This window comes from Anas acuta, chromosome 2, assembly GCF_963932015.1.
Source record: "Anas acuta chromosome 2, bAnaAcu1.1, whole genome shotgun sequence".
Taxonomy (NCBI): Eukaryota; Metazoa; Chordata; class Aves; order Anseriformes; family Anatidae; genus Anas; species Anas acuta.
Genome location: NC_088980.1, coordinates 80932435 through 80952938, shown reverse-complemented (window position 1 = coordinate 80952938; position 20504 = coordinate 80932435). Strand labels below are relative to the sequence as shown.

General features: G+C 45.3%; 1 protein-coding gene across 2 annotated transcripts in view; it reads left to right on the top strand.

Annotated features, from left to right (window-relative positions):
* The window catches only part of DUSP22 (dual specificity phosphatase 22), a 39996-nt gene extending 35553 nt beyond the window's left edge, over window positions 1–4443 (top strand). For both annotated transcript variants that reach the window (XM_068670947.1, XM_068670948.1), the window contains one exon: window positions 664–4443. In XM_068670947.1, coding sequence (XP_068527048.1) covers window positions 664–849 — 186 coding nt within the window. In that variant the 3' untranslated portion in view covers window positions 850–4443. The remainder of the gene's footprint in view (window positions 1–663) is intronic.
* The last annotated feature ends 16061 nt before the right edge of the window (window positions 4444–20504 follow it).

Sequence of the window (20504 nt, the reverse complement as noted above, 5' to 3'; positions counted from 1 at the left end):
ACCTGCAGCTGCTTTGTTTTCTCAGCTTGAACCAGACCTGGTACTTCTGTTACCGTATTCAGTCAGTCATTTCAGTAACATGTAAGGTCCTGTGCTATAGCTGTCAAAGCTCACAGCCTTTTTCTTCCTAGAAGATACCCTTCCTGGTATCTACAGTTCGGTTTCTACTGCTGGTGTTTGTTAGCTCAAGATGAAAAGGCCATGCGAGTGGTTCGCTTTCTGATCTCCTAACCTTCTGAAGATACCTAAGCCTGTTGTGACTGGGGCGAGTTGACTGATCATGTTAGCTTCCACACTTACTCATCTCGTTGTTTGGACGTGCAGCAGGAGGAGGCTGCTCTTGACTCCAGGATGGCCGTACCCAGTGGGTGTTCCTTGCTTGGTAGCACTCCACTCAACCAAGCTGTTATGTGAGCATGTCATTTTAGGGGATGTAAGGGATCTCAGTGATTTCTTCTGTGTTCCTATGCCTACATATTCCATGCTGCTTGGGAAGGGCATGAAATATTTACACTTTTTTTTTTTTTCAGGTTGCATGTATTCTGAAAGGCTCTTGAAATTTTGTGGGGCCTGATTGTGGGGATTTTTGTGGGGTATTACTTCTGCATCAGTCTCTCCTGTTGTTGCTTCATCATGTTGTATCTGTCTGTTCATTTTCTGCAGTTCAGGCAGTGGCTGAAAGAAGAATATGGTGAAAACTCTTCTCAGGATCTGCAAGAAGCCAAAAATCTTCTGAGCAAATATAAAGAGCAGGCAGAGTTGCAGCAGAGTACTGGGGGAAGACAGTGGAATAACAACTTCTCGTCTGTGCCATCCCTCTCGTACAGCAACTACACAACAGAGACCTAATTGTAGAAGGTTGAATTTTTCTACCTTTGAAAAACATCTTGCCATAATTTCCATCCCATCTTCAAGACTGTCAGCAGTAATCATGCAAACAGTTGATTTGTAGAAAGCTTCTTGATGAAAATACTACATTATGTGTGTGTGGGTGAGTGTGTTTGACACAGTTTTATAATTTGGGCAGGATCGAGCTCTTTGTATGCTCCGAGGCGTGATCCAGTTACTGTGGCTAAGCCAGTCTGTTAGCCACAGCTGTTATCCCCACATAGCCTGGCATTTGCTGTGAGGTTAGCTCAACTCCTTTCGTTGTAGGCTAGCGAAGGGCCCTGAGAGATGAACTCTGGTGATTCAAGCTGTGGCAGTTTGACATCTCTGTGCTTTTAACGTGGCAAAGATGTTATTGCACCTGAAGAAGGGAGCTCAAGTCTGTCTCCTGCTGCTGTTCACAGTTCATTGGCAAGTAATACCCTGGAGATGGACTTGCACGTGAACGCTAGACTGTAAACTGGAGCAGGTGAGATACACGCATATACCTTTCTGCCAACAGTAGCATCTAGGAGAGAAGTGTGACAGACAGCTCTGACTAATAACATCTTCAACTGCCACGACTGTGCTTGCTTCAGTGCACGTGAGACAGGGCTGTCGGCAGAGCTGCCGCAGGCCACGAGCGCAGAGGCTGTCAGCACAGTTCAGCTGATATGCAGTGATTTAAGCCATGTTCGCCTGATGGTCGGGAAACCAGATGCACACGAACTGCTCTGGAGAGTAGTTTGTCAGGTTTCCAGTACCACTGACCTTCATTCCCTGTGGAACACGTGCCTCTTCAACACATGCCCCTGCGCGTGTGGTGACGTGTCTCCAAAGAGTGGGCTTGGTGTGAGTGCGAGCACCTGTTTCATTGCTTGTGCTGTGGTTTGCTCCCTGACTTCAGCTACCTCAGAAATGCTGTACTTGTCATTGTGGTTGTAAATGCAACCTTGAAAATTGCCTTGTGTAATCTTAATTTGACACTGAGTGATGTAGGTGTGCGAGTGTGTGTGTGTGTGCGCGCGGGGGGTGCGTGTGCATGTTTCACAAATGTCTGTATTTGAGAAGTTTTTCTTTTAAAGTTGCCCATATTCCTCACTAGTTTAAAATTTGAGTTGTTTGCCTTTCTGCCATTTAAAGACCACGTATATTTTGCTGTGATCAGATTTATAGGAATGCCTTTATAAAAATCGTGTTTTAAACTAGGTTAAAATTAGGGGCTGTTCTCTGCTCTTGGTTAACAAGGTCTGTTTCTAGGATGGAGCCATTGCCTGACTTCAGTGTATTTCAAGAGTGTAACGTCAAATACGTCACCAGAGATGCGGGGCAGTGTGTGTTGGTTTCTGATGGTGTAATTGGGGCTGTCACTGATGCCAAGATAATGATCTCTTGTCTTTGTCTCAGAGGATGAAAGGCCTTTTTTTTTTTTTCCAGAGGATTGAATAAAAATTAAAATATCTCTCTGAATAACCAGGGTATTTAAAAACAAGCAAACAAACCCCGCAGTTGTTTAAACATGTGATGTATATCGTGCTAAAAACTGAGCACTGAGGGAGAGTCAGTTAGCATACTAAATAAAGCTGTCATCTCTTTCAGTTGTTTTGGTGCTCTGGCCTCCCACCCCTTCACAAAATTCCTCTTCGTGTGATTTCCTGCCTGCTTTGGGAGGCACTGAGTTCTTTGGATGCTGGGAGCAAGGCTTTTGGGGTCAAGTAAGCTCAGGCCTTGTTAAATGTTTTCATATCATGTATGTTCTGTTTTGTGAAATATGGATCTTGTGTATCAATAAGTGTCAAAAAGGAGAAAAAAAGTAATGGGGTGAAACTGGCCTGAGCTCTTAAGTCCAAGCCTAAATCGGACTCTTCATTGTGCATGTGCTTTAGGTTTTCTGAACAAAATTGGAGCAGGACGATCATACCCATGTTGGAGTAATGGGTGCTGTGGGGCTTGGGGAAGGTGCTGGAGATTGTTTTCAAGCTGCTGTAGCTAAATGAACCACTACCTATTTGGGATGTCCAGCACCTGTGTTCTGTGTTTGCCTGGTAACAGGAGTAATTTGGCTCTTCTCAGAGGTGTTGGGCTGCAAATAAGTAGCAGTTTAGGAAATCCAGCATGGCAGTACCCTCTGTGCTCTGAGAGCAGACGTGCTAAATGGAAAAGGCTTTCTTTGGTAAATGGGTCTGATAGATGCTCAGGATGGTGGTCCATTTGTTCAACCCTCTCATAAGGTCATGTAAGATCAGCTTGTCCCCGGAGGGTAGCTACCAGAAGTATTCTGCTGGTGCTCTTGCAGGTATCCAGCCGGTCCATCCCGTCGGTGACTGCCAGAGGTATGTGCCCTGTAATATCTTTGGGCCTCTCGTCCTCAGAGTAGTAGCACTGAGCGCAGATAAGTCAGCAGTTTGTCTGTTCAGACAAATGCAAGGCAGAGCAGGAAACACATGAACGTTTGTGCATCCAAGACTGTGCATCTTACTGATTTTCTAAAGTAGTTTTGTTATCCCCACAGTATCAGTCCCAGAAATGGGATTTTCTTAGAAGCGAATTTGGATTTAGGGCCACCTCACCACATCAATGTGCATTATGCTGCAGCTGGTAAGCAGATACAGGGTAAAGCAAGAAGACGGGGGGAATGCCACATTATCAGCAAGCAGAAGTGCTTCTCTCCTTTTAAAAGACAGAGGAGGTATTTTCTGTTGTCTCTTGCTCCTACATCTTTAGTGGACCGTGCACGCTACATAACGTATTTAAGAGTGGCAAAAGAGGAATGGCAGTACAAGAAAGCTTGAATCTGGTTCCTCTGTAGGGAGCAGGAGGATAGTTGACTCTTATCGCTATAAGGTGCAGAAGAGGGAGTAGCTACGATTCTCACCTCTGGGATTCTCGCCTTTGGTCTTCTAGAAAAAGAGAGGAGCAAACGCTGTCTGAGAACTTGACGTGATTTGTCTTCCAGCCAACCTTTCAGTGGCAGCGTGTAGGTCTTTCTGGCTATCTGGAACATGACCCCCGTCCACATCTTCATTGTTGGCCTTTATCGTGTAGGTGATGGGTTCAGTTGTTTTGTTTCCGTACTTCAAACCACTGTCCTCATTTCGATGTTCACTGGAAGATGTATAAAGTTTATAACACCTTATTGGATATCCAGATTTGAAACGTGTAATCTTTTTTTTTGTAAACTTGATATCCATGTGTGATTATAAGGAAATGCGTAGTGTTATACAATGTAGGTAATGGGTAAATGCATTAATATTTATTACCCTGATTTTTAACCTGGAAAGAGTTGCTTCTTTACATTTTGTGACTGATTGGGGAAGATAGGGCAAATCATATCTGTTTTTTAAAAAGGGCAGTAATAACATTGGTTGCTATAATGGCCACTGTCTATAACGAAGTCAGTGAAAAATTATAGTAATTACTTCAGCTAGTTTAAAAGCTCTAAACCTGGTAAGCTTCTTGATTCTTTGTCTTCCTGTTCCTGGGCATCTTAGCAAAGCCTTGATTGCGTTTTCCAAATGTTTGTATTTAATACGTTCTACAATTTTTTTATAAATAAAAGTAAATGTTAGCACCTGATCTGCTTGTATGTTTCTTAAGTAATAGTCTCTGAAAAAGGCTTCTAGTCACTGTATCCCTGCAGATACAGTAGGAGCACCACACTCACTCGTTTTGGAAGTTAGGTGTCTTTTTGCCTGTAGGCTGAGACTTCGCCTCTCTTCACCGAGTTCTTCCAGGTGAGTACAAGAATCTCCAGCACAAACATCTCTTTGATAATAGTCCCCAGAGAGGATGCTTTATGTTGCTTTCTTGTTGCTGGCCCGTCATTGCAACACGGTATGTAGTGAATCCAAATTGTTTTATTATTCTGAAATACCCCGTTTTCCATACAACACTGGTTTAGGGCTTAAGTAGCTGTACAACTGGGTTTAAAGGTTGCCAAGGCTCAAGGCTGTCAGTAGTGGCTTGTCAGAGGAAGATGACATAAGTGCCAGAAAATGATGCCAAGGCAAAAAAATTTTAAAAACTTCTTGTGTAAGGGGGAAGAAAGCCCCATTTGAATTCCCACAGACAACGCGCTACATTTTTGGTTTGCCAGAATTACCCTCGAAGCAGAGGTAGTGTCATTCAAACTATTAAAAAATAAATAAAATAAACCACACTAAACCACCCAGCCTGAAAGTATAATCAGTCATGCCTCAGCTGCCAGATCTCAAGGCCACTTCAGTCATTGCTGAAGGCTGCGTGTCACGACGCTGAGGGCAGCAAGATGCTCAGGCACAATGGGTTTGGCCCCTCTACTCTCCTGGCCAGCTCCTGCTAGTTTATAGACTGCTGGGAGACTGGATGTTTCCTCAGGGATTTCAGGGATCCAACCAACTAAAAATATTCTCCGCTAGAATAAAGTTTTAAGGGGTCTGTAGATAGCTTCAAAGGTACAAGATTCACCTTTTTCGTAACGCGTTTCAGTTCCAGTTCTTCAGTGTAAGCGGGGTGGCTCGGACTTTATCAAAGGTTTGCAATCCTTGTATTTTCCTGTAAGACTTCAAATGCAGTGCAGCCTGTTATTTATAGCTCATAGTATAGTATATAGCTACAGTTAGCCTGTTATTTTTAGTTTAATTATCTCGTTTCTCCTATGCTATCTGTAGCAATGTCTTAGAAATACGTACTGTAGCACTGATGAGACAGAAAATGCTTAAACTGTAATCCCTTGTGAATTATGAAAATTTCTGAAGTTTTAGAGGAGGCTTCCCACCACCCCAAGGGACAACAAGTTTCCAGATGAAAAATGTGCTGTTGCTTTGGCTTCCTTTTGACCATTAACACCTCTCAATGGCAATTTCTATCCAAATTAGACGTAAAAGTTAATTGTGGTGTGGCTGTGGTGCCATACTATGGTTCCCAGATGTGTACACTGTTGTGTTCAGTGTTATATGAAACCGTAATGAGTTCTGATTTGGTTGGTTCATGTTGTTCCTCCTTGCAGGGAAGTAGAGAGCAGCACCACGTGTACTTGGATGTGCTCAGAACCAGGCTAAGGGGAAATGAGGAAAAAGAGTCCTTGCATCACGTCAGGGTGAACGTATTGGTGGAGGGAAAATGATGGTCTCTAGAACGTAGGCAGTGTGAGGAAGGTGATCTTACACCTCAGAGTGTTTCTGTGGAAACCCCTGGAGACATAACATGGGGCAGAAACAGCAATTTTCACACTTTGTTCTCAGTAGAACTCTAAAGGTCCCTCTCATTTTCCATCTCCTCTATGTTTGACTGTTTCATTGCTACACGTAGTAGCTCTCCAGTGTTTTCTGCCCTCACCCAGGGAACAAGCTTTTGTTTAAATGTGTTTGAGCACATACAGGCTTAGCTTTGCTGTTGGTTTAGTGAATTATTCAAACTGCTGTTATATCAAGAGTGAGCAGCTTGTGGGTAGCAAGATGGCTTCCTGGAGTTTCCATGTAGTTTTTAGTGTAGTTTTTAGGAGTAGGCATCTAATGAAGACACCGAAGTGTTTTTAGGTTGTTCATTTGCTTGGTCATCCAATGCCACAGGCATTAACAAAGTACAGCTTTATTTCTGGGCAGATACATTTACAAACAGGCCCTCTGAGAGTCCCCTTTCACCCTTCTCTGAAAGCAGGTGAGTTCTTATTTAATTTGGCAGATATAGGGGATGGGATTTTTATTACACTTTCTTGAAGAATCTCTTCCTACTCTTCCTCCCATCTCCTTTATTTCTGTCATTAAAGATTTTTTTTGGTACTAACTGGTATTTATCCCAGAACTCTTGAGCCAGGATAAGCATCAACGTGCGGCCTGCAAACAATTTACTTGTGTAAATGTGTGTCAATAAAAGAGCATATGTTAAAGCCTGCTGATTTAACTGTGTTAATACAATTCTGCTGTTCATGTGTCTGCCCTGCTGCAGTGGTGGTGTTGGCTGAGGCGGCCGTGATTACCTCTAGATGTTGGTGCCTTTTTGTGCCGAGCTCTTGGTGGCCCTCAAACAGCACCGGGTGTTTTGGAGAAGTAACGCTGACCTAGGACACAGCTGTGTGGAACCTGTCACTGGAAAAATTAAACACATTTAACTTGTATTCTTTCGTCACAAAGCGATGCTCCCTGGTGGACCAGCATCACATGGAGGTTATTGATTAGTGTTTGGACTGTTTCTCACTTTTTAAGGCAAGGTGGGACTTTGCTGAAAGCATCTAAGTAGGGGAAAACTCTACCCTGTGTTGAAGGAAAGTATGTGTTGGAGATGCCAGAATAACAGCTGGGTTTATGCATGGTCACTGCAGATTTTCACAATGGTTGCCATCTGGAAATCTTGCAAGTAAGTTAAGTGTGCAGCACGTAATTTTACCTGCAAAGCTGCTGAGATAATCCCCAGATAACTTTAAATCAATAAAAGGGGAGGGGGAGGTGGTGGTGTACAAGCTTCGGTCAAATCCTCAGATTTTAGAGATGAGATTCATTGGTTCTTAGGTAGCTTCTTTACTTGATAATGTCTGGTTTACATGTGTAAGGATGTCTGTCCTTTCTCAGCCGTGTAGGGCTGTATGGCTCTAAAAATACTCAATAATAAGTTTGGAGGAGCATGGAGAGCTGCGGGACAATACGAAGACCATCAAGGTATTTTATAGAGGGGCACCAATTCATTGCAAGTGGACTCTGGACTTCGCTGTCAGTAGAAGGATCTTAAATGTCGCATTTGCTTTCTTAACCATATTTTTTCTTGCAAGGAATAGGGGTGAGCTTGTAGCATGTTTAGCATTGACTTTATTTTCCCCAGGCTGGTCACCTTACGTGAAGTTGATTGTGTTGGAGGAAATGTTTGTCTCATGAAAACCAACTTATTTCTAGCTGGACTCTGCTTCTTAAAATTATTTGGGCCCGATAGGCACATAAATGCAGTAAGACAGGCTAAGAAGTTCAATAGTCCCTTTTCACCTAAAAATGTTGTAGTCTCAGCTTATCAAGAAGGCGTACCGGGAGACAGCCACCTCTCTTCAATCCACGAAATACAGGACTGAGAAGCATTTGAGTTTCTGTTCCCAAATCTCTTAGAGCCTGCTGTGTGACTGGGCAGCTTGCTTTATTTCCCCAGTAAAACAGGGGAGAAAGAAGCGTCAGGGCTCTCCTGGTACAGCTCTGTGAAACCACGGGTGAGAAGCACTGCATGAGTGCTGGTTGTGCACGGTGAAACCCGGTGTCTGCTCTAGATCTAGGGGTTGAAATACCTTTTGCAGGAGAGATTCTGGAGCAGGGCATGGAGCTGTGGTGCCTTCTTGCTAGTTCTCAGCACCTCAGAACTGCACCTCAGTCTGCCTGCATGGGAAGTGCTGTGCTGCTGGGAACAGGGAATCAAGGTCTGATTCCCTAGGTGGTGTTCCCCAGGTTGCTGCATTTCAATGTGAATTGCATAAAATGCAGATGTTATTTTTATGTGGAAGGGGGAGTGAAAAGGAAGAGCTGCAGAACGATTCTGGTTATGACTGCCCTAGATGAAATTCATCCCACAGGCACATCTGTTGAACATGAAATCTCAGGTAAAAATGAAATAGTAGGAATATGCAATATGCCCGTGATGTCAAGAATGATAGGGCTGAGTGGAGGAGGAATAGCACATAGAAAACAAAACCAGCAGAATACCTGAAGGTAATATGGGAAGGATCTGTGATACGTGTGCTGAGATATGTTCTGTGCACTGCAGGAAAGAGTCTGCAGATGGGGGGGAAAAAAAATAAAAATTGAAAGGGAATCTCTGCTATTTCCTATACTCTGTATATATGGTTAATATGTTAGAAAAAGTGGTGTCCTGATTTTCCCCTAGTGTTGTTTTTTTTTTTTGTGGAAAGAAAGTGCATATGGAGAGTACGTCTAATAAAAGCCGTTCTGGCAGATGAGAGCTGGAGGAGGAACAAAAATAGCGTCTCCTTGGGCAGGCGGCAGCTGCTGCTTTTGGACGGCTTCATGGAAGGCATGAATTTGATTCATTTCCAAAGACAACTTGGAAACTCCAGGCGGCGGAGAAAGGGACTCCCCCTTGACTTAGCTGTTTTTCTCTGAATGTATTGCACTTGTGTGAAATGCAGTCAGCGCCGCTTCTCAGGTCATTTCGGGGGGGACGCTGGTGGGTAGGGATTGACCCTCTGCTCCTCAGTTCAAGAGTTTTGGGAGCATTGGTGCCTCGAAACGCATTGAGTTTCAAGAGGGGTCGGGGAATTTGCAGCGCCTGCTGCGGGCACCTCAGTGGAAAAGGAAATTTCCCTCGAACTTCAAACCGAAGTCGATGTGAAGCCTCTCTCTACTGATGGCCACCATCTCCTTTGTCTGCCCCTGGTTACCTCCAGCACTGATGAGGACTGTCTTAGTCCCTCTACACCCCCCTCCTGTCCTCCCAAACTGAATGAAGATGGTACCCAAACTCTTCAGCTCTTTCGTTCAAAGCCACGTTTTACCCGATTTTAATTCGACCACCCTAGTATATGAGCTTCGGGAGCTAACAGACAATTCACCTCACTGAAAGCAACCTGTGTGAGGGCTGGGCTGCAGAAAGAGCCTAGGTAAGTGTAGGGAGAGCACGGCTTGGTGATTTCTCTGAGCGTAATTTGCCAGCTCTGATGGGAAACAATAATGGGGAGGAAGAGACGGTAGTCAATGAATCAATCCGCACGGCTCACTTAAAAATACCTCCTTTTTTGTGGCTTTGGTTACAAGAATGCTTTGTGGGCCACGGCAGAGAGACATTAGCAGTTGTTTTAGGCTGTATTCTAATTTCTTGCTTTATGAAGTCCCATCAACCACTAAGCAGCAGAATTTCCACCGCTGTACATACCAGGGGGCAGAGGGAGAGCAAAGGGACAGTAGATATTTTAAGCTGTTGCAGCTGAAGTGATCAGGAGCTTCTGTAGCTAGCGGCAGGCTGCGGTTCAGGAGTGCATTTGCTTGAGAAGGGACAGGATGAGACACCAGAAACCCTGCTTCAATAGGAGCCACCGAAATGGCCCTTGAAGGAAATGCTTGGCCATGAGGTTGCACGTAACAGCCGCCTTCTCCTGACTAACCCACGGCAATCTGGTTGTTCCTCCATCACCTGGGATAAAACCTGCACAGCAAGGAGTGCCTGCTTGTGCGTCCCAATGCACGACGCGTTGATGTGCTGCATGCTCTGGCATCCCAGGGGGTTCCTCAGCTCGCTCACAGCAAAGCCCAAGTAAGAGGTATTATTTATTTTAATGAGCCCACTGATGATGTGGATCTAAATCTTAAGGTTTCAAACGAGCTTCCAACAACTTGGTGTGCCTAAACTCCTCCTGGCATCTGCTGGCTTGAACAACACACAGAACAGTTGGACTTAAGCAGACGTCCACTGCAGTTGCCTTTGGAAGTAGCACACAAAATAGAGGGGAAAAGAAAAGATCACAGTCGCTGTCTGGCTTTGGGTTGTCATTAAATTTCTTTTTTTCCCCCTAAGTTCTTCCAATTTGCACCAACAATTCTCAGTTTGTGTCATTATTGGTGCCCTGGACAGTCGTAGTTCATGGCTGTTAAGACTCTGAAGGTGAAGAGTGGTAACAGATAATGGGATCTCAGTGAGGCTTCTGGTGGCCTGCCTCATGAAGGTAAGGGAAAAGCATGATCATGTTTTCAGAGGGAAGCCAAGCAGGGCTTTGATTTTGGTCTGTTGGTTTCCTGCTGCTGTAGTACAAGAGGAAAAGCAGTACAAGCAAACAGCGGCATCTGTGGGAATTGGATGGAAAACTTGGAGGAGCTTTCAGGAGCTGCACCAATTTCTTGAGAAAGATAACGAGGCGTGGCTGAGTTTTGTTCTAGATTTTCTGCAGTGGGAGAAAAGACAGTAAATACTGCATGCAAATGAAAAAAGGGGGTGGGGGAGGGGCTCTTAAAAAAAATAAAATAAATGAAATTGCTGTACATCAGTGTGCCAAACAATGATGAAAACAAGCTGACTAATCAAACTGATGCTTTTAGCCTGAAGCTAAAAACCTAATTCCTGCAGGTGCAACATTGATTCCTTTGTGCAGGTTAGTGGCACCAGCATTCATCCTCATCACAAGGCACTGAGGGCACCTACATCTGTTGCTGTGCCCTGTAGGTGCTTTGTGCATTCATAAACTGAAGTAGGAGGTGACTCCATATCACTTCTCCGTGCTGGGACAGCCCTGTTCTGCCATACAGACCTTCCTTGCACGGTCTCTGTGAGTTAATATTTTGAAGCGTGAAGTCATATTGGGAATTCCCAAAGGGATCCTTTCAAGCTCTGTTGAGCATCAAAACTATGGGAACCTGGCTCAAGGGGACCTTTTAGAGGAAAGATGTGGGCTCTAGTAGAACTGGAGGGGTCCTTGCAATACAGGTTCCCAAATGAGCCTCAAGCAACAATAAGGAAATTGTCAAGTTCCCAGTCCCTTCTGACCTTTTTTTTTTTTTTTCCCCCTAATGAAGTCAGCTTGTACTGCTGCTTCTCCAGCAGTATGTTATGGCCTGTATTTCTCACTACACAGATTAAACAACCATCCTCGAAGGTTTCCCAGTCCTTAGTAGGGAGGAAGGACTTTATCTGGCTGTCTCCGGTGTGGAAATGCACACCCACCCCAAGCAGGATTGCCAGAGTATCCAGACTCTGCTTTCTATAACTTATTGAGACACATTAAAAAGATATTGCACTAGGTTTCAGGCCAGAGTTGAAGCAGATAAGGAACATCACTGAAACTATCCTGGGGCTGCTGTTGGCAATGTGGTTACAGAGGCTAGGAGGTAACAACACGAGGGGAGTCTTCACCTGAAAGGTGCCTCAGGAGCCCCAGCACGGGGGTGATTTAATGCATTTACCATTACTTGGGAACCAGCGTGCCAGTAGGGATGCCACTAGGCATAGACATCAGTCTGTGCCCCTCCAAGGGCTGCTGTCTGCCCTTTTCCCTGTGTCTCTGCAAAAGTCACTGCCTTGCAGCTGGGGAGGGACACCTCACGGTTCACAGCTTTTTGTGCATCGCAGCAGCGCAGACAGGACTGGGGCTCTGTCTCTGTGCACCAGCTTGCTCAGTGCCCTGGCGCTTTGCCCCCATAAAGCCAGTGGGGAAAGTCCTCCTGAGATCAGTGACAACGGGATCAGTCTCTCAGTGCTTTGAGTAACAGTTTAAGGCCACCAAGTGGCCATTTCTTTCTCACTTTTTTTTTTTTTTTTTCAAGGCAGTCAGAGGCAGCACCAGCCTCTCAGAAAGGCTAGCATAGTAATAAAGAGATGTAACAGGGTTTTGCCTTCCATAAGACAACCACATCACTTAGGTGCTTCTCATACCAATGTGCTCTCACAAATTCTCATATCGGCAAGGAAAAAAAGGATCTGTGAAGGAAATGGGTTACAGCAATTTTGATGATATGCTCTTTACAGCAAACACTGGCAGCTAGTTGTATGCTTTTCAAGGGGTGAGAGCCAGGGAGCACTACAGACAAATTTTGGTGGCCTTTGTAAGTCTGTCAGGTCTGGATATCCAGATATAAAGAGGGAGGAGCTGACCTGTGATGGGGCTGTGCTGCAGGGTAGCCAGTCATTTATCCGTGGCCGGCCTCTTGCTCTGCCCAGCAGCCCATGGTACCTTCCCGCTCAGTCACAGCCAGAATTGCATTTACTATAAACAAGCACAATGGGCAGCTCTGTGCTTTTTTTTCTTTTTTTTTTTTTTCTTTTTTTTTTTAACAGGCAATGTATTTTTTGACCCAATCCACAGCAAAAAGCAAAAAAAAAAAAAAAAAGAAAAATTATGCAACCAAATGAGTAATGCGAAGTGGGTGAGGGAATTTCTTGGTGTTTTCTAGCATGCACAGCCTTCAGTAGAAGTGTGTGTGGCTAAGTTTGCATCACCGGCAATGTGAAAAACTTTATTTTGCTTCTGAAGAGAAGCATTCGCCCATGCTAGTAAGTCACCCTTCAGAGTATCCTTCCTGTTCATGCTAACCAAGGGTAGCCATGCATGCAGAGGTCTCTATTTTTTTTTTTTTTTTTTTACCCTTAGAAAAGATCAGCTTGGTGCTGAAGTTAATGAAATAGGCCATCCAGCCTGCATCAGCTGCCAACAGCCAACGGTTGCAGCTGTTAACTCATCAGAAGTTACCGTGGGGCAGCATCAACCGCCAGACAGGATTCGGAGGCTGTTCACAACCTGTCTGAGAGAAATGGAAACGAAGCGAGGGGGACGCTGTGCTTTAGGAGGGGAGTTTTGCCATGTCATTAGAAGCAAGCAGCACTGCTGCCACTGGAAGCATCCCTTCCTACCTTTGCAAATCTCCCCTTGGTGTTGTGCTTTCTTTCAGCCTCTGAGAAGTGAGCTTAAAACCAAATGCTGGCCATAGGAAACCCTCTGTCTGTGTGCAGGCTTCCCCAGCTCTTCTGGCAGCAGCTCCGGTGTGCTTTGTAAGGTTTTCTACTGCAAATTCACAGAGTCCCAATTGTTATTCTCCTGAGGAGGTGGCCCTGGGCTGCCCTTCCTCACACAGCAATATCAAAAGCTGCGGTGATCTGGAGTGGAGAAAGGCAGGAGGTGGCCCAGCAACATATTCTTACTGTAATTTAGCATAATCACTGTTTCAGGAGATGTTTCCAAAGGCAGCCAGTCTCTTTTTCCAAAGTAGCCACAGCATTATGAAGTTTCCTGCTGACTTCTGATGGCATTTTGGATTGCTTTTTTTTTTCTTTTTTTTTTCTTTTTTTTTTTTTTGTTACATGTGGTACTTTTATCCCATGTCACCTAGGTGTCTCTTCGTTCTTTATCGATGATGGTGTGCTCTCAGCACCTTTGGAAACAAGGCTTGGCTAGCATTGTGCCCCTGAAGGAAGGAGCACTTACAAAGGCACCTGGCAAGCCAGCCTGCTCCAGCAGCCCTGTGCTCTACTTGCTGGCTTGAACCTGCTGAGGATCCAGTGGTTCACCTGGCTCTGTGCTGCAAAATGAAGTTTAATTGTGTTTTGTGGTGCAGCTGATGAAGGTGTTTTGTGTTTCTGAAAACCCTCAGAAAGCCTTGGCTGATTTATGTACTTGCTAGACTGCTAATTGATAGCAGGAGAAATTCTGACTGGAGGTACTTGCTACTCTCCATTCTTGCCCCCCACCGAAATCCGTGTTTACAAAGACTTGTTTCTTTTTAAATCATTCCTCTGCACACCTAATAGGGCTGACTCGCTTCTTTTCGAAGTGAAATACCACTGCACATTCATTTGGGTTGCACATTCACTCCCTCTAGAAAACAGCCAACCTCTTGCATTGTGCTGGTGTGAATGAAGAGAGTCAGATCTCTACTCAGCAGAACAATGCTGGCATGGTGTTTGTGTTGCTGCTGAAGAAAGAACAATTAATAAGTGGATTTTTTTTTCTTTAAGTTAAGTAATAACCTTCCTTGCTCAGTATATATTTTTCCTTTGGGGCTGTGAGTTCCTCTTTTTTCTATCAAAAAGAAGAAGGTAGCACAAACTGCTAGACCATCAACACCACCTCCTTCTCTCAACCATCTGCAACTCATCAGCATCTGCTCAGTAAGTCCAGGCCGAGGGTTTACCCCTCACTAATTAAGATAGGAGGAAACAAAATCATGTTTTAAATCATAGAGGGCATGCTATACCTATGGTCTCTGAAATATTTCCTTCCAAAGGGATGCGTGTACTGCAAGTGACTTCTGAGCCCAAATGGCCACAGACAAGAAGGGAGCCTCCCAGTTTCTTTAAGGCAGGGAAATGTCGGTGTCAGCTGCATCTACATTATAAGTGAAAATTCACAAAGCTCCCTTCATTCTGAGTCCTTATCTCTATCATTTAAATTCCTGCTTTGCATTGCTTTTCTCAAAGATGCTTCCATAAAAAAGACAGAAAGCCCAGACAGTTTTATGTTTAATTGAACATTGTAGTAGGTAGTGGGAACAGAATGGTCAATACTTATGTAATATACATCTTGTGGATTTTTTTAATGTCGAGTGTTTAGCTTTCAGAATCTTTCATTCTTCTGTCACACTGATCTCTTCCCTCCCCAAGTCATTTTCTGATTTAATTGAGCTCCTTGCAGCTCATTTTCTTTGAAGTGGAACCTCAAACGCAAAATGCACAAAACCAAGCTGATCTTTTGAACCCAGGAAATGGTGTGGGTTTGAAGTTAGACACAGGCAAGCCCAAGCACAATACTCACCCTATGCTGGTATGAAAGCAGGCAATGATTAGTTAAAGCAAAAATACTCGAAGTGGTCCCACAACGTACCGGGAAGTCCACCAGTTGGTATGTTACCCAGCCGCAGGCCCTTGGCAAGCACCAAAACTACTGGGAATTGATCAAGATGATAGCCACAGCTCAGTATTCTCTAAATCCCTGGATGTTCACTTTCACATCCCTTCTTGCTGGAAGAAAGGACTCAAGGAAGTGACCCCAGGGGGTCCCACCGCAGCCCATGCCCCCAGTCCCACCTTGTCACCAGCTGCATCCTCGTCCCACTCCTGCAACAGCCAGCATGACCCTTTCCTTACACGTCTCACAATACGAAAATACACTCCAAAAGAAGTTTTCATAAAGGAATTAATTCAGCCTCTACCTTGTTCTTTATTATAATAAATCATATTTAGATTGGGTGCCATTGAATGGTCCTGCTTCTCCACTCTGGTGAGATATCAGCCCCAGCTTGGTTTACCTGTGCCTGTAATCAAGATCCAACAAGTGGTTTTGGTTAGTGTTAGCCGTTTGGGATGTCTTCATTTGAAAATTACATTTCTGAGCAATGCTCTGAGGGCACAACTTAGCTGAAGAAATTTGGCCAGGTGGGCTGATGGTCTGAAATCTCGACTGCTGTCCACCCAGGCTTTTTATGCCAAACAAAGAATGTTGGATATGGACAAACCAATAATATTCCTAGATGATACCCTCTGCTCCGACAGGATAAAGCTCAGCATGAGCACCCAGAAAGGAGTGGGACAGACGGGTCACTCGAGGAGTGGGGAATGTACGGCCATGCCATGGAGATGCAAGTCTCAATTATTTGAGTTAGCGGAGAGGTTGCTGCCAGCACCACAACGTGAGACAGAGCAGGCTGGCTTGTTTCCTGGCGGTCAGTAGAAAATGAATCCTTTTGCACTTAAAAGCAGAAAGACTGCAAAGCACCAAAATCAAATTTGACAGAACATCGTCTGCAAATAAAAACATAACTTTTACAGACCCTCTGAAAGAGAATGAAGAGATTTTTCCTTTTTTTTTTTTTTTTTTCCAAACAATGAGCATGTTGGGTTTTGAGCTTTCATATGAAAATGAGCAATTTTTTTATAATTGTTTTTCTAAAAAAGAAGTTCTTCGTTCTTTCTTAAAACTAGCTGGGAAAGAGAGTTGGCTTTTTTTCTTGGCCTGCTCTCTGTGCTGCAGTGAGTCTTGCCCCCAGCATGGGTGCTCCCCTGGGGCCAGGGGTCCACATGGTCACTGTCACTTGTGGGTATGGGATGGGCTTTGGCAGCTGGGGGAGTGACAGTGAGCAGTGGGTTGGCTGCCACGCCACCAGGGGAGTTATGTCCTTACTACAACAAACTGGGAAAAAAAACACCATGGAGTCAAAATCCAGGTGTATGCACTACCACATTCCTAGTAGATCCCCGAGCTGACTGTAGGTAAAACAAGACCACCATCGTTATTTTAATGTATGCTTTACAAAGCTGGTCAAATGCTTTGTTCAGTGATGTCAACCAATTCTTTCTTTATTTTTCACATCGAACCTACTTGCGTTTTGTTTCCATTAACAATTAGACAAATAACTGGTGCTTGCTGGTGAGAGTGGCTGGACCATCACAGGTCGAGCTCCTCCAGGAAGATGAAAAGGGAGGACAACACTGTATTCAGAAAAAAGGGCCAACAGAGAAAGAGAGAATGGGAAAAGACTCTCTCTGGAGTACACTTCTGCACTTCAAATCCAGCCTCAGCCTGCACCGAGCCCAATTTCTCGCTCATTCAGCAAAAAGCTCTCTTGTTATTGTTTTTGTTCATAATGTTGGATGATGTGATTAGCCACACTGCTCATTCACGTTTTCATTTCCTCAACGTGGTGGAATCATTAGATTCATGTATCCAGCACGAATATGACTGCAGGGGTTTTTCATGTGTCAGAGATCTTCACCTTTTCTCGCTGTGATTGCTGACAAATGAGGAGTGATATGGAGCTGCCTTGTGGCTTCTCAAGGAGTGCAGAGCGACCTTTAAAAAAACATGTTGGCAATGTTACCAGTACCCACAAAATGCAGGCACATGCACAAATACACACAAACTTACAAAATCCAAGCTTTTTGCTCCCTTATGAACTAACAAAATATACAGCATCTCAGGAGTAAAGCCCACTCCTCCTACTAGTTTTGTCCTGGAAATGTTAAGGCTTTTGGTTCTAGATGGCTACACCAGGCAGCTTGGTTGCTGGAGGAGTTTCCAAATCCTATCCTTCACACTCCTCTTTACTCCTCTAGTTTCCAAAAGGCAAATTCCTTTTTTTGCCTTGCTATTTCCTCGCATTCTCCCAGGGCACTTGGCATTTTCCTCAGATGGCAGTATTAATAATCTATTGTACTGCAATAGAGAAAAATACATACTAGCATAAACAAATGCATACAACAGCTCTAGCAGCTGTCGCCCTCAAGCATATGCAATCTAAAAATGCCTGTTTTCATGTAGTACCAACTTTCATGCATTTCTGCATAGTGATAAAAAATCGATAAATCTGAACATTGGTTATTCCTCATTTCAAGAATCTGTTCAGAAGACATACTGCAGAGCTGGACTTGCATCTCCTTTCCCAGCCAAAGTGGGAAGTGTCCGAAGGCATCAGGAGGAGTTCAGGAATGAGATGTGCCATTAGATGTGAACTCATTGATTGTGTTATTCCCAAACCAGCCTCCATCAGGCAGCAAAATGGTGTTGCTCGAGGTGGAGTCCTCCCTTCTAGAAGCCCTGTGCTGACCACGTAGCCTCTTCCTTCAGATGCCCAAAGGGGACCTGGGCATTTGGGGCACAGCTGGTGGGCTCCCGGGGTGCTGATGCTTCACGGGGCTGAGGCCTTGCGCCCCATTTCCAAGAGCACAGCCAGCCTGACAATGCCCGAAGGAAGTCCACAAAAGCTTTGCAGTTGGCTTGTAGGGGAAGGCATCAACCCAGGGCTTCTGAGCTGAGTCCTGGTCCTTCTGCCCCATGTCAGAGGGTGGGCACGCCACGCTTCCCTCCTCAAAATAAAGTTGCTTCAGGTGTCATGACGCGTGGTGAAAGGCTATTTTAGTCCCAGACACAAGCTGATGTATGGAGACATGAAGGCAGCCGTATGAAAGGCGGTTTGAAATATTCTTGTCTTTGAAGCGGAGGGGGAAGTACACGAAAAGGAAACAAAATGTACACCAAATCCACCAAAAATAATGACAAGCGGACCGTGAGACTTTTCTGCTTAAAAGTACAGAGACATGGCTGTGCTGGCTGCTTTGCTTTGTTCCTGATGATCTAACGTGAATGTTTAATAATACAGAGGATGGTATGTGATAGACTGACATTGTTCTAGAAGTCACTATTTTAAATGTGGGAACTGCAGACACTATCCTGAAATGAGAGGGGAGTGCCTATGACACAAGAAGTCACCACAACAGAGGATGCTTAAAATCACCTGCGGCGACTGCAGGTGCTTTACTGGAGTCAGTCAAAGCAATTGGGAACCCGGTCCAGATTTCCACTGTGTCTTTGGCTTCTCTCAATGCCTTACATGGAGACCTTTCTTCTCATGACATGGTAACTCAGCCATTGACTGAAGTGCGGGGTGGTCAGCCTTTAGGGGTGCTGTTTACTTTGTGTCTGAATTCTGCCACTGCTTTGGGCAGCTCAGGGCATCGTCTCAGATGCAGAGATAGGGATTTGTGGGGACTTCTGTAGGAAGGAGACACCCAGTGGAAACTGGCGCCAATAACGAGGCATTAAGCCCTTGAAACCCCTCTGTCTCAGGAAAGGGATCTTGGAGCAGGTTAAGATGGGCTTTTCACACCCACCTTCAGGGCCTTAATCCACTTCTGACAATGCATTTGCTGATGTTGTTTGTCAAGGGCTTCAGTACCAGCTTTGTTGGGCTCCTGGAGACCCGTGAAGCCTGGTCTGTGTGTGGCAGTGTCTGTTCCCACTGGGGTGGCCCTGATGCTGGGTGACAGAGCAATAGAGAGCCCTGTACTCCCTCCTGCTTCCTGGGCCAAGGGAGACGTGCACCAGCGTGGCCAGAGGATGTGCAGGGCCATGAGCATCAAGGCAGGACAGAAAGCAAGGAGAGATTCCTGGCTGACAGCACACATTGGGCGTCTATTGCCTTCATCCAAGGCCAGAAGGTGATTCCCAAGGCTGGGAACCAGGCCGTGGGCCCTGCCACCACAGGCACATTCACCCCGGTGCTGCAGGACGCGCCATGCAGCCAGCGCGGCCCTCTCAGCCCGGCAAGAGCAACGCCAGGCTGAGCTCAGCCTGCGCCCCCCAGGCAGGTTCCTCTTCTGCACCCAGGGGATTTCATGGTCTCCAGTGTGGGGAGAGCCCCTGAAAGAGCAGCAGTCCTCAAAGGGACCCTTTGGTGTGGCTCCGGCAGGTCCTTCTGGCTCGTGCATGGGGCTCACCACACGCCTCTGCGAGAGGCAGACCAGCTTTGCCCCAGGGAAGCGGCAAGGAAACCTTTCTGTAGGATTGCCTTGGCAGCATGAGGAGCCAGCCCTGGAGTCACAGGCAAGCCTTCAAGCCCAGCACTCCACCCTTCCTCAGGCACCAGCCTCGCACGGCTCCTGGTGGCTGCTCTGAGCCTGTGCCTCCTGGCTCGTCGTTCTGCCTCGGGTGCAATTCCCACGTGAGTCAGCTGGAACTTCAGAGGTTTTTGGTGAAAGCAGAAGCCAGCTTTCTATGCATCGAGCAACTGTTGAGAAGAAACAGTCACTTTTCCTGGCATGCCTTTAGTCAGTGTGACCTTCAGAGTGTGAATAACAGGGGGCCTGGTGGTGAACGCAGTGGTTAAACAGCAGCAAGAGCGTTTCACAAGAGGACTTCAATTCAGTCATTGACACAGAAAACTTCCATGTAGACAGCGGGGCTTTTGGGCAAAGTTTGAAGAGTTAGGTGCTTGCAGTGGTGTGGAAATCACTAGAAAAATCGAACAGGCTGTGAGGTGCTGTAACTGTTCAGATCAGGAGCAAGACCAGTTAGGGAGTAATCATCTCAACATATGCAAAAAGGACACTACGAAAGTCTACTGGCGTGCTGCTGCAGCATTTGATGCAGATAACACAGTTGCGTTATTGATCAGAGTTTTCTACTTTGCAGACTGAAATGGTGGTCCTAATTTTTTTTTTCCCATCTAAATGGAAATGGCTGATGTCCAGAAACCCTGAGCAACGAAGTCAGCAAAACGAATGACACTGTCATGGCTTACTCACGAGAAGACTTACTTGCAGGGGCCAAGTGTGCACTTGGGAGTCTGGCTTTAAGCATGCACTCAAAGATTTGGGCAACTGCAGATAGTTTTCTGGCAGAATTATTTTTATTTTTATTTTTTTTTTGCACAAAGACAGCAACCAACCACCCAGCCAGAGAATTTCCCAAGCAATGTACT